The 14,564-nt window shown below is 45.1% G+C and overlaps 1 protein-coding gene across 1 annotated transcript; it reads right to left on the bottom strand.

Annotated features, from left to right (window-relative positions):
- Positions 1–157: 157 nt before the first annotated feature.
- On the bottom strand, positions 158–3,823 carry LOC308158679 (elongation factor 1-alpha, oocyte form). Its single transcript, XM_080532368.1, has 8 exons — positions 3,709–3,823; positions 2,703–2,864; positions 2,072–2,251; positions 1,680–1,976; positions 1,413–1,563; positions 1,040–1,296; positions 695–929; positions 158–583 (listed from the first exon to the last, which is right to left on the bottom strand). Exons 2-8 carry the CDS (start codon positions 2,844–2,846, stop codon positions 462–464), a joined length of 1,386 nt encoding a protein of 461 aa, XP_080388494.1. The 5' UTR covers positions 2,847–2,864; positions 3,709–3,823; the 3' UTR covers positions 158–461.
- Positions 3,824–14,564: the final 10,741 nt, after the last annotated feature.

Here is a 14,564-nt window from a genome sequence, read left to right as displayed (position 1 = left end):
CACTGCGATTGGTCAGGCTGAGAGCCATCAGACTGGGCACAGGGGCGTCAGATAACATGTGGTCAAACAGCTGCAGAGGAGAGTCAGTGTTTCACTTGTTTCCCAAACCCCAACCCCAACCACCCCCTTACCCCAAAGAGGAAAGAGAGCATAATTGTTTGGTCAAGAAATTCAAAGACCTTTATTAGTTACCAGCAGCTTTCTTAATTGTGACATGTGGAACAGGTGTGCAGTTCTAAACCATTTTTCAACTCAAATTTTTAACAACTGAAAGAGGCCCCGTCATTCAATTGACATTGCCACAAGTGTATTCCATGTTGGTTTCCTTTCCTGCGAAAACTTTTACGATGAGTTTTAATCAGCATTAACCAGTCCTTAAGTAGAGAAGTCAGGTTCCGAGACTCTGCAGGATGCGGGGCCGCAGACTCTGTCACCTGAGGGACAGCCTGGGGCAACAGAATTCACTTCTTAGCCACTTTCAGGGCAGACTTTGTCACCTTGCCGGAAGAGGCAGTCTTCTTCTCGACAGCCTTGATGACACCGACGGCAACCGTCTGCCTCATGTCACGCACGGCGAAACGACCTGCAAAACAAAAACAACAATTAGTACCATGTCAGGTAAAACAATAATAATAAAAAACCACACTTGATATAATAACAATTGTGCTTTCGTTAGAAAAGGGCAAAGGCTTACCAAGTGGGGGGTAGTCTGAGAAGCTCTCCACACACATGGGCTTGCCGGGAATCATGTCAACGATGGCGGCGTCTCCAGACTTCAGGGCCTTGGGCATGTCTTCAAGCTTCTTGCCGGAACGGCGATCGATCTTCTCCTTCAGCTCGCTGAACTTGCAGGCGATGTGAGCAGTGTGGCAATCGAGCACGGGGGCATAGCCCTGGGAGATGGTGCCGGGGTGGTTCAGGATGATGACCTATGAAAACAAAGCAGTGATTAGATTAGGACACGAGTACGACAGCTCAAACTTTGACACAATAACAAAGATGTTCTAACAAGAGCGGGCACCAACGGAGCCTGACCAACCTGAGCGGTGAAAACACCAGCCTCCATGGGGGGGTCGTTCTTGCTGTCTCCAGCCACGTTGCCACGACGGATGTCCTTGACCGACACGTTCTTGACGTTGAAGCCGACGTTGTCGCCGGGCACGGCCTCGGTGAGGGTCTCGTGGTGCATCTCCACGGACTTGACCTCAGTGGTCACGTTGGCGGGGGCGAAGGTGACAACCATACCGGCCTTCAGGCAGCCAGTCTCCACACGGCCCACGGGTACTGTTCCAATACCTGAGGAAAGGGGAAAGGTGGAAAAGTTAAAACCAACAATCTCATAATAAGCAAGAAACTTAGCGTGCCCGTCGACCGTTACACGTGCCCGTTTGTTAACAGTACACGGTACTTACCGCCAATTTTGTAGACGTCCTGCAGGGGCAGACGGAGGGGCTTGCCGGTAGGGCGGGAGGGGGGCAGGATGGAGTCCAGGGCCTCCAGCAGCGTCACACCACTTCCGTTACCCTCCTTGCGCTCGACCTTCCATCCCTTGAACCAAGCCATCTGCAATGGCAAGACAAAACGGTTGAGGCTTGAAGCTTCGAGTCTTGCTTGGTCTGTAATAGATGCAGCCATTCCATTCTACCACAACATGGTAAAATGATGGTTGTGCAACTTACGTTGGCGCTGGCCTCCAGCATGTTGTCCCCATGCCAACCAGAGATGGGCACGAAGGCGACAGTGGCGGGGTTGTAGCCAATCTTCTTGATGTAGGTGGTGACTTCCTTCTGGATTTCCTCGAAACGCTTCTGGCTGTAGGGGGGCTCGGTGGAGTCCATCTTGTTGACTCCTACGATGAGCTGCTTCACTCCCAGAGTGTAGGCGAGCAGGGCGTGCTCGCGGGTCTGGCCATTCTTGGAGATACCAGCCTCAAACTCACCCACACCACCGGCAACGACCAGCACAGCGCAGTCAGCCTAAAGGGGGAGGATTTTTTGAAACAATATGAAGCAATTGAAATACGCCAAATAGTGTGGGTGAACGTCTGAGGGGTACCAGTGATGATCTTTACCTGAGATGTTCCTGTGATCATGTTCTTGATGAAATCCCTGTGTCCGGGGGCATCGATGATGGTGACGTAGTACCTGCCGGTCTCAAACTTCCACAGAGAAATGTCGATGGTGATACCACGCTCGCGCTCTGCCTTCAGTTTGTCCAGCACCCAGGCGTACTTGAAGGAGCCCTTGCCCATCTAAAAAAATAAAAATAGAATATGAAAATGATTACATGAATGTGAAAAATTACACAGGCTTTATAGACGACTACTACTAGCACTGACTTGGAGATGGCACAACTGACCAAATATTACGAAGGGGAAACAAATCATGACAGTGAATAACTTTCTATTACACATTTCAATTCCTTTCATCTTAATACATAACTCAATTCACAGCTGGCACAATGAGGCAAAAGGCTATATTCTATATTATGCCTTGTAGGCCTCAGCCTTCACTTCCCAAAGTGCCTCGTCATGACCGACGTCAGGCCCTGCGCAAGCCCCACCCCACATGCGCGCACCCGCCACCCACCCACCCTACCGGCTTGGCTAGTTCAAATAAAGCATGCCGATGCCGCCATCTTTAATCCAAAGTGCTACAACAAACTTCACAAGACACGAATTTAGTCAACAAAAAAACGCTTACCTCGGCGGCTTCCTTCTCGAACTTCTCGATAGTTCTCTTGTCGATGCCTCCGCACTTGTAGATCAAGTGGCCGGTGGTGGTGGACTTGCCGGAGTCGACATGGCCAATGACCACGATGTTGATGTGGACCTTTTCCTTTCCCATGGTTGCTTTACTTAGTTTCTAAAAGAAAAGAAAAATCAACTCCATGAGACACTGAAACTTAACAGCCCCAAAACGGATATGACTCAAATTCTTATTTAGTCATTTAGTTGACTCAAAAGCGCACAAGCTGTTTCAATGTATTACGAGGAATTATTTCACATTTCTTTAAGCATAGTCAGGGGGCATCAAACACAATCGCATGACGGGGAATGTTTGAGGGGTGCCAACAATTTTAATGATTCATCCCGATTGACTACCGGACTACATCCGATTCGGTAAAAGCGTGATTAACGATCAGGAGGTGGCCAATGGGCCCCGGGTCGGCGGCGTGCCAAGCGGGACACGTGTTACTCATGGGCCACGTCGTGTTAAGTTCCACAAAGATATCCCAAATATTCATCCCACAACTCGACACCTGTCCTTCCAAATAGTTTCTCAACAGTTGTTCAGAAAGCACGGAGGATAGGATACACACTCCCGTTTCTCCATCCTCATACCGCTTTGCTTCGTTATCCTTTGTTCGTTTTTCCCCACAGTTTCCCCTCCCCCAGCCAGTGGAGATCATTATCCACATTTAAGACTAGAAAAGTTCCCTGGTCATACATACATAAATAAAAAACCACACTAGTCCGACATTTAGCGGTACATTCACTTAAAATTAAGAGGAGTAGGCCTCGAACATAACACCACATACGTAACAATTCCAATCTACAGGTTAGGCCCAATTAAACAATTACATAATCAAAGTCAAGAACTACCCATCTTGGTAAATTATTACTCCAAAGGGGGGGGGGGAACGAGCCCAAACTCAGTAACTTCCCTCTTTCCAAACTCATTTAAGGCCAAAAAAAAGCGCACTTACCGGTGTTATAAGCCTCGGCCACAGCTGCTACCCCTCGCCAGGTACAGAAAGAGACAGAGTTATGGTCGGGGCTGGGCTTTTATACACGGGGAGGCGGCCAGGCTGGGCGGCTGCCCCCGCTCCCTCACCCCTCCCTGCTCGAACCCTCAAATCACACACAATTCAGCCGAAAACTATCCCCGCCTGTCGCCTACGTCACGATGTCGTGTGAAAGTGAATGCGAAAACATTTGCAAACAATGTCTGTTTTTGTATGTGAAAAGATAACTTGATTCAAATAAAGTCAGTGTGATTCACTCTAGATTGCGCGAAGGTTCTCTTATTCCGAATTGGCCGTGACATAGAGAATCCACTACTATGGAATGATGACCCCATCCCAACAAGAAACCAATTCAAAACAGTGAATATGTTATTGCATATGATACAATGTTGCGATGCATTACTAGAGAGCGCGTTATTTCCTCAAGCGCTCTATGGCAGTTTTCAAAATCTTTGAATTTGTTTATCACAACATGTTTATCTGGAAAGGGGGCATTTATTCATCAATCTGGTTTTTAATACGAATGCAGTCTAATTCAATAAGACAATCTGTTTTTAAAACGAACGCAGCCTAATTCTAGGCTACTCTGAAAATGTGTCATGCATATTTAGCTATCCTCTGTACTAAAAGTTTCCACACTGCTCCTCTGAAGGCCTGTGTGTGTAAATGAATATTGCCTCAGAGCTCAAAGACCAATGCTCTTGTCTTGTTCATCACCACTATCAACTGACACTTATTCTCAATGGCTCACTCAGCATTACAATTACCACAGATTTGCACTCAAACAGACGAGGGAGGGAGACCTAGACTTTTGGTTTCAATAGTTTTGAGACACACCTACAATCAATCCCTCACACATTCAGATTCCAAAGGACTTCACAGCCACCCAGTGGGGGGTCAGGAGGTCAACAGTATGGTAAAATGTTGCTGATACTATTCTCTGTTAAGTGACCACATCAAGCAAAGTCCAAGAGATAGGTAAAGCATTCTGATTGTTGTCAAACACAGGCCAGCCTAGGCTACCACTGGAGGGTAAGCTTGGTTGTTGTTGTTGTTGTTGACCTGTGTTCTCCATCACCGTGGCCAGGAGGACCCAGGGTCAGCCTCAGGACCTGTGTTCTCCATCCCCGTGGCCAGGAGGACCCAGGGTCAGACTCAGGACCTGAGTTCTCCATCACCGTGGCCAGACAGATATAGAACAGTTGGCATCTCTCAGCGGAACTCCCAGCAGGTTCGGTAGCAGCGGCACAGCCACTGTCCCACAGCAGCTGCTGCTCTCTGTCAACTATACCAGCGCATGAGAGAGAGGGAGAGGGAGGGAGGGAGGGGGGGAAACTGTGCTGTGGTAGTGAGAGGGATAGAGTGAGAGAGAGGGAGAGGGAGGGAGGGAGGGGGGGAAACTGTGCTGTGGTAGTGAGAGGGATAGAGTGAGAGAGAGGGAGAGGGAGGGAGGGAGGGGGGGAAACTGTGCTGTGGTAGTGAGAGGGATAGAGTGAGAGAGATAGGATAGCTAAGTGGATGGGGAGGTTGGAAGAACTGAGTGGAAGAGGGGTTGGTGAAAAGAAGCCAACCTCTTGTCATTGAAGACAAATCTGCTTGAGAATAAATAACATATCATGACCCATAACTACATAAATAACATAGCATATAATATATCATACCATTTTGTGTTCCACAACAGTATTTCCATAACACGTAACAGGCCCATAATATTTGACTAAATTATACAAATACAAATACATCAGTGTGTTTTGGTAATATGTTTTGTCATAATGTAAATTTGAACCGTATCACCACAAGAATCGAGGGGGCATGCTCTCCTTATCATCAGAATCATCAGAATCATCATCAGAAGTATTTTTATTGTATATGTAGTATATTTGCACATACAGGAAATTGACTTGGTGAGGTTGGTGCATAGGACATTAAAAAAATATATATACGCAAAAAATAGTTTAAAAAGACAATGGCAATTATAGAACAATAGAACAATAATTATGTAGGCTGTAAATTAGAGTAATGTCAAACTAATATAAATTACGCTGTCAGTATATATATACTGTATATATGTGTGTGTGTGTGTGTGTGTGTGTGTGTGTGTGTGTGTGTGTGACAGAGGGGGGTGGGGGGTGGAAGTCCCAGTCAGTGAGAGGCAGGGGACTTGTTTGTGAGGCCCGTTGCCATGGGGAAGAAACTGTTCAGGAGGCACACGGTTTTGGTCTTGAAACAATTTTGAACCTTTTTCCAGATGGAAAGTCTTTGGAAGAGGTGGTGACCGGGGCGGTAAGGATCAGCGATGATCTTTTCTGCTCTCTTACTGGTCCTTGAGCAGAACAGGTCCAGGACAGATGGCAGGTTGCAGCCGATGACCTTCTCAGCTGACTGAATAATCCGCTGTAGTCTGTCTCTGTCCTTCAGCGAGGGCAACGGACCAGACGGTGATCGATGAGGATGGACTCCATGACGGACGTGTAGAACTCCACCATCACTTTCTGCGATATATTGAATTTCTTCAGCTGCCCGCAGGAAGAACATCCTCTGCTGGGCCTTCTGGATGGTGGAGGTGATGTTCTCCCCCCACCTGAGGTCCTGGGAGATTATTGTCCCCAGGAATCTGAATGACTCCACACTGCTTACTGGGGAGTCACACATGATGAGGGGGGGGGGGGGGGGCGGTTGGGGCAGGTTGTTCTGGCTGCAGCAGGAAGCCAGGCTGTCAACTTCCTTTCTGTAGGCGGACTCCGTCCCCGTTGGACATTAATCCAAAGAGCGAACTCCAGGAGTTTGACAGAAGGGTCAAATGTTTTTTTTAGCAAATCAAAACAAAGTGTATATATCTTATGCACATGATACAGACATAACGGTATCTAAACGGTATGGTAAACGCTACAACAAAATGCCTCAGGTCCTCAGTGTAGTGTAAATATAATGGTGGGAATACAACATTATAAAAACAAAACACAATAGGCAATAAGAAAAAGTACTAATAAGTTTAAGAAAGTCCTAATTGTAATACATTACAAGATGTTTACTTGATATAAATGGACTGCATTTATATAGCGCCATATTCCAAAGCGCTTTACAACGGCCTCTCATTCACCCATTCACACACACACCAATGGCGGCAAGCTACCATGCAAGGCGCCGGCTCGCTCACTTGGAGCAATTTGAGGTTCAGTGTCTTCAAACCGCCGACCTTGCAATTATTAGACGCCGGCTCTACCTCCTGAGCCACAGCCGCCCGTATACAGCCTCAGGAGAGAAACACTAACAAGTATAACAAGATAATATTACAACAGCTTCAATAACAAAACTGGTTCAAAAAGACAAAGGTGGGCGTAGCACGGGCCGACACAGGTAAACTGAACTCAATCATCCCTCACAAAAGGGCCATTTGTTATACGGTTTTTAAAAGTGGCATAATGATGACTGTGTCCGCCCATATTTGTGGAGAAAAAAACTGCAACTAGACCCAATAATGTTGTTATTAATAATAAGTGTCAATCTCAAACAATCTCTAGGATCCTATATTCTTTTTAAAGACGGAAGCAATGACATAAAAATGAGCAGGCCTATGAGTAAATACATCGGACCTTTGACAAGGTGTCTCTGACAGACAGCTAGCTATAGGATGTGACAGGTAAGACACAAAGTTGCTCTGATTGTATGTTTAGGCTCTGTGCTGTTGTTCGCTTCGGGGCAGCAACACTAAAATGAGGCATTTTCCTTCTGACGCACTGCTTCAGCCCCCGGGGGGACAGTCACCTCTGACTTCAGGTAAAGCTGCACCCTGCAGCACCAGACAGACGGAACCGGTTACTCCAAATGCAGGAAGGTACAGAGAGAAGGAGGGAGAGAGAGGGGCTGTAGTAAGTGCAGTTCTTGGCCTAGGGCAGCAGTGAAAATTACACCTTTCCCTTACCAGAGGGGAGGGTAGATATACGTATGTGCTGCTCTTCAAATTTGTCTAGTACTAAAATGACACCTTTCCCTTTCCAGAGAAGAGGGATGGGGGTCAACATACCTGCTTTTCTTGACCTGGGGGGGGGGGGGGATATTAAAATGAAAACATTTCCAGAAACTTCCTTCGGCCCCCAGGGGACAGACACCCCTGAGCTCCAACAAACTGTTATCTACAGCAGACAGGTGTTCCCAGTTCCTCCGAAAGCAGCTGAATGACTGGGAGAGAGAGAGACAGAGAGAAGATAGAGAGAGGGAGAAGAGAGAGGGACGGTAGTAGGTCGGAGGAGTATTCTGAGTGACCCAGACTTTTCTTTTCTTTCTTTTGAGCCATTTCCTTGGTGGATTTACTGGAATGTTTTGGGTCATTGTCATGTTGTTCCACATCCGCTTCAATTTTAGATGGTCTCACATTTTCCTCAAGCACCCTCTGATACAATAAATAACTCATAGTGTATTCTATGATGTTGAGCTGGCCAGCCCCTGCTGCAGCAAAGCCACCCCCACACTTCACAGTTTGTATGAGGTGCTTGTGCTCAAATATTGTCTTTTGCACTAAACATGTGTTCTGTTACTGTGCCCAAACAATTCCATTTTTGGATTAATCTGTCCTAGGTGTTCTCTGGCAAACTTTAGTCTTGCCATGATGGGTCTGTTTGACAGCAAGGGTTTCCTCCTTGCACACCTCCCATGAAAATCAAACTTGTGCAGTCTCTTTCTGATGGTAGATGCATGTACTGACATCAACTTGGTAACAGCTACCTGTCGGTCCCATGATGACATTTTAGGATTGTTGGAGACAATCTTGCGAGACAATCTTGCGGTCTGATCTTAGGCTGAACCTGCTAGGACGGCCTGACCTGACCTGACCACGTTGGCAGTTGTTTTAAATGTTCTCCACTTGCAAAATTATTTTCCGGACAGTGGAATGGCTGATTTCTAATTGTTTGGAGATCTTCCCAGACTTATACGCATCTACAACCTTCTTCCTGAAGGCCTCAGAGAGCACTTCTAACAATGTTCTAATCATTTGCACCTGATGTGGTGCACTTCATTCTAGTTTTAGGCATTTTAAGTAGTAATAAATGTGGGTGGGTGTCGTAACCTTTTCCATACAAGATATGAATCTATGAATGACATTTTGCAAATCATTTTTAATCACAGTTTTATTTGTTTAGTTATATTAGACTCCATCTGTTAATATTGTTAAAATGAAGATCAAATGTCCAGATGTTTAAATACGTTGAAAAAGACCAAGGTTTTCATGGGGTGTCCTATGTTTGTCACATGACTGTACACACAAGCAAGAAGGCACAAGCTGAGCCACATTTCTTCACTGTGACTTCTTGATAAAGGACAGACACATCAACAGAGGACTGGCAGGCAGGGCGGGAGTTTGGAAGCTGCTCAAAGGAATAACTGCAGCTGTCTGTGTCTGGCCAGCCAACCCATACACCCCTCCCACCTTCCAGACACTGGCCAGCCAACCCGTACACCCCTCCCACCTTCCAGACACTGGCCAGCCAACCCGTACACCCCTCCCATCTTCCAGACACATACTTGCGCTCACCAATTAGTCAGCAAGCAGGCTCACACCAGTGTTGCCAGATTGGGCGGATTCACACTGGACTGGGCTGGTTAAATAGCATTTGGGCGGTGCGCCGGTGCCTGAAGGTTCCAAAACACGTGAAACATAATTCGGTTTTCACCCTCCTCAAAGGAAAGCAGCCAACTTTACAGCTGATTCGGTGTGTTTGCCACTCCGCTAGATATAAGCCCTTTTCACACATAATTCCCTGTAAATTACATGGAATCCCAACCCTTTCCCCCCCCCCCTGTAAAATCCATTCACACATGGCCCTTATCAGGTAAATTCCATGGAATTATGTGTGAAAGGGGTTATAGTATAGTTTGCAAATAAGGCCATGCGGCTTCTCCCCAGCAACCTTGAGTATATAATCAGGGAAACCGACAACTGGTTCGCCTACTCAGCCAAGCGCCAGTGTGACTATAGACACATTTATTAGACGATAAACAACGAGGGCTGTCCATTGAAATTGATAAGACCAAGCTCTACCCGTTGGTTAGCGATGGCAGATGGCAGACTGCATTGATAGAATTATTGAACAAGAGGATGCTCTCAGACTTCACTGTAACATGGCTTCAAGTGCCTTGTATTAATTAATGTCAGCTCATCTACCAATGTAAGACACATTATAACTCTATTTATTATTTAAGCAATAGCTCACGACAGGCCGTGGTATATGCTTATTATATCACAGCTAAGGGGCGTTGTTCGGCCCGACGCGAAGCGGAGGATTCAACACATTGAATATGCTCAATGTGTTTCTTACCTGTATAAATAAAGGTAAAAAAATAAAAATAAAATACCTGAACACTTTCATTTTCATCTTGTTGAACTTTGCACAGCATGTTACTGTTTACACTTTATTACTTACATGTGACACTTTATACACTTTATTACTTACTTTACTTATTTACTTGTGATTATTGTGATGGTATTGTTGTGATTATGTACCTTGCTGCAAAGCTAATGTTGAAGAACCACAGCCAAATATTTGTATTATTGTGTACTGTAAAATAAATTCTGATTCTGATTCAAGACTTTTTTGTTGTTTTGTTATTTCATTCAGTCACTCCAGCGGGGGAGAGGAGGAGCGGAGTAGGGACACCCTGGCAGGGTGACAGTGTTGAGTCACGGAAGGAGCTTGTCAGCTAATAACAGCTCCCTCTTCACAGCTATAGTACATACCGTACATGCCCACCAGGGGAGGCTGGCGTGGCGGAGGTAGAAATCGAGGATGGGCTCATTGTAATGCATGGAATGGAATGAAGATTGGTATCAAACGTGTGTGGGCATAGGCCTATAGGAGGCTACGTATGCAAATACCCACAGTGCTCTTCTTCCCTTGTTACGTAACCAACACATAAGATTGTTCGACCTGCAACCAGTCTTGTTTGATTTCTCTGTCGATTCATCTGCTGGTGTTCATTTTTTTAATTTGACCTTTATTTAACCAGATGAAATCAGTTTTCAATGATGATCTGGCCAAGAGGCCCCCGGCAAGAATACAAACAAACATATAAACAGAAATACTCAGGGTCAACATAGAACAATACATACAATTCATGAGAACGGCAAAGACAGTGAAGATACATGAATAAAAACAAATAAATCAACTAACCTACGTGTGGAAAGAGAGCGGGGTGTGTGTGTGTGTGTGTGTGTATGAGTGTGTGTGTGTGTGTGTGTGTGGGGGGGGGGGGGGGAGTTGACGACGGCTAGATGAAGATGGGACATTAGTAGTCAGTGATATAGTACTGGGTTGTAAAAAATACCCATAAACACCCATAACAACTCTGCATGAAGTGGTTTTATAGACTTGTGTTTCTTAATAAACTATAAAGTTGGATATACTTTTTTTTGTGAGACTTACACACAGCTCTGTCTGGATAAAATCCTATACATTGTATCGACAGTGTGTGTGTGTGTGTGTGTGTGTGTGTGTGTGTGTGTGTGTGTGTGTGTGTGTGTGAGTGTGTGTGTGTGTAAAAGCTTTCCCCCATGGGGCTAATTGACGATGCAAATTGGATACTTCTCAGCACACACTGGCTTCCCCTCTACCTGGGGTATGCTAAGCAGGATAGCTCGGGTTCACACTTGCAAACCAGGACCATTTGGTGGGCCCATTGTTTGGAGCGGTGCCAGGCGGGTGTGACGGGGGACGGGGGGGGCTGTTCTAACACATGCATATAGACTGAGCCCCGGGCGTCTGCCTTGCTGCAGAATGCAAATCCTACAAGAAGTGGCTCCATACTACTAGCACATTTACATGTACCTTTTTGGCATTTAGCAGACGCCTTATTGCAAAGCGACTTACAATCAATACATTTGACTAAGCAAGTGAATCATCAATCCACCAGTCGTAGCAGGAAGAGTAATCTAGCTCAGGCCCGGGGCCATTGGCAGTCTCTGTGATAGAAGGAAAAACCTTTTTATTTACAAAGTGTCTATAGACACTGGAGAAACAAAGAAACAGTACAAGGGGGGCAGTAGAAGTCTTAGGGGAAGCACAGCTTCGCATAGTTCAAATGATACAAGAAAAAGAAAATGGCCTTGAAATGAATGTATGTGAGAGTCTTCAAAGCTTTTTTGGGGGGGTATTTGGGTTTCAGGCTTCAGGTTCAGGAAGAGGATGGCCCTGGTCATCAAAGCTGAAGATATTTGACAATTGGGCAAATGGCTTTAACACATGCGCTCCCCTTAAGATAGCCCTGTATCCATGATTTTGCCAAATGGCAGCCCCACCACTTTGCAATAAAACACTGGGGGGTGGAGAAATGTAACCATTCTCAAGTGAATAGATCCAAACAATGGAGTCAAAGTGTTCTGACAAATGTGGGGGGTTATGATCAGTTCAGTTTACTTTATTGTCCCAGATGGGGAATCTAGGCTTGCAGTCAGGAGTCACTATTAAAAACATCTAAAAAACTGTCTCCTGCGTCTATGGCCTGAGGGGGGTTTCTCAAATTCAGAGTGAAGGGGGTGGTCTTCACTGTCCCACACCGGCCTGGCCTCACAGAGAACATGCATGTCAGGTGACAGAGAGGGGGGGGGGGGGGGGGGGTGCACACCTAGAACTTTGCCAGTCATCTTGGCAATACAGCTCAGGTGGTTCTTATTCCTGACATGAAGGTTACAGCTCCAAGAAGGTAGAACAGTTGTACTCACCGGGCCAGGCTACCTGGAGCTGGAATGTTGGGAACACACATAGAACAGCCTTATAGTGTCTTCAAAATCCATACAAGCTTGGCACTGACTATTGATTGAGTAAAAATCAATCAATACATCAAAGCTCATGATGTCTATTTTCAATAGAATCTATAGTTGGCCTATATCAGTCATCTGAATGACCTTTGAACCGATGAAGAGGGAGAAATGTAGCTGTTCTGAAAATGTTAATATAAACAACATTTTAAGATGTTTTTTGTTGTTGTTGTCATGAATCGTATTCTTAAAACATAAACAATAGGTTACGTATTTGTAATGACATCTGAAAAGTAATCATTGCTGATTGCACCTTTAATTCAAGTTTGAGCCTCAATTTCGGATTATAAGCAAATCATTAAATCATCAGTTACACAATGAATGTAATTAAACTCAATTTCAGAATGGTTTGTATTGGTGCCTGAAAGCACATAGTGTTTTAAAGGTAACATTCGTTGACGACAGAAACACAACATATCAATATTGTTCCAAGTAGAAGAGCTGTACAACACACGCTGCCTCAGGAAGGCCTCCAAGATCTCCAGAGACCCATCCCACCCTGGGTACGAACACTTTGCTCGACTGCCCTCGGACAGGCGGCTCAGGACCATGTTCGCAAGGACAAACAGACTGAAGCTCAGCTTCTACCCCAGGGCCATTCAGGCCCTGAACACAGCAAAGACCTAGGTTCTAGGCCCTGGACAATCTAGACAATTTGATGGCAGCTACTAGATTGAAATCAAGTGCAATACTGAAACACAACTGTGAACATTTCAAACCTGCAAACTGCGACACTTTAAATGAATATGCAATAACACTATGTGCAATATGACAACCCTCGGGTACATAAGGTTCAGAGATAGGACATATTAGAATAGGTATAGCATAGCATAGAGTACAGCACAGTGTTTTATTTGTATAGTATAGTATAGTGGATAGTGTACATAGCCTTTATTTATGTAAACCAGCTCTTTTCCCTTCTTGTTTTTAGTTTTTTTTTTCCTAGCACCAGGGGAGCCCCCCCTCCCAAATTTCGTTGTTTGGTACCTGTACTATATCAATGACAATAAAGACCATTCATTCATTCATCCATTAATATATGTTCGCCTATTAAACATTTCGATTTTAACATTGTTTGATATTTATTTTTTATTTTATTTTTTTAAAGCACTGGCTGCTCCTTTTGTGTTTATTTGTTTCTATACATTGTATCTACATTGTATCTACATTGTAAACTAATGTGGCTTGTCTGTAAGTCTACACACTATTATTGTTATAAGGAAATAATTGCGAGGGACGTTCAAACCAGTCCCACATGATTCTATGCTTGACGGTGTCCCACTGTGGTCAGGGCCGGGTTGTGTGTGATCAAGACTAGGGGGAGACCACTGATGTTCTGTGAGTGGAGTGCTTGCCTGGACGCTTTCGCTCGGAAAGAGGAACCAGGATAAACAGACGCCCTTGGACGCGTCAGGAGAAGTGTGGTGAGTGACACAGATAAACACACACGTGATCTCCACCGTGCCCGAGCAAGGCTCCATGTACATCCGGGTCATTAAACCAGTCTGATGCAACATCTATCATAGAGCTATCATAACGTCTACTCATCGCCCTCTTGCGGGTGGACCGTCACTGGGGCAGTACACATGTGTTTAGAGCGCCATCTGGTGGTCGGCCTATTTACTGTCGCCACTTCCAACATCGTTGAACAAGGACTAAAAACCCATCCATCCAATGCATTCAATCTTTTTAATTTCTGTCAAACATTACAAAAAGAAACATCAACATCACCATGTTGCACACTGAGGCAAGAAATTATGAAAATACAAATTAGGCACGGGTAGCCTATAATTAATAAATTATTATTTCTGAGGTATTCCCTGCATAGCCTACTACATGTTTCAACATGCCCACCCTTGTGTATGGACCCGAGTCCGACTGAGGCTATTTGTCATTTCTAAATCCTGTAATCCCTGTAAAATACATAAAGCCTGCGAACGATGCAAATTCTTTTAAACAAGCAATCCTTTTCAGGCACTAGTTTGCTGTCACGAATCTGTAGCCAATG

This window comes from Nansenia antarctica (genome assembly GCF_963989245.1).
Source record: "Nansenia antarctica genome assembly, chromosome: 5".
Taxonomy (NCBI): domain Eukaryota; kingdom Metazoa; phylum Chordata; class Actinopteri; order Argentiniformes; family Microstomatidae; genus Nansenia; species Nansenia antarctica.
This window is presented reverse-complemented; position numbering and strand designations above follow the sequence as displayed.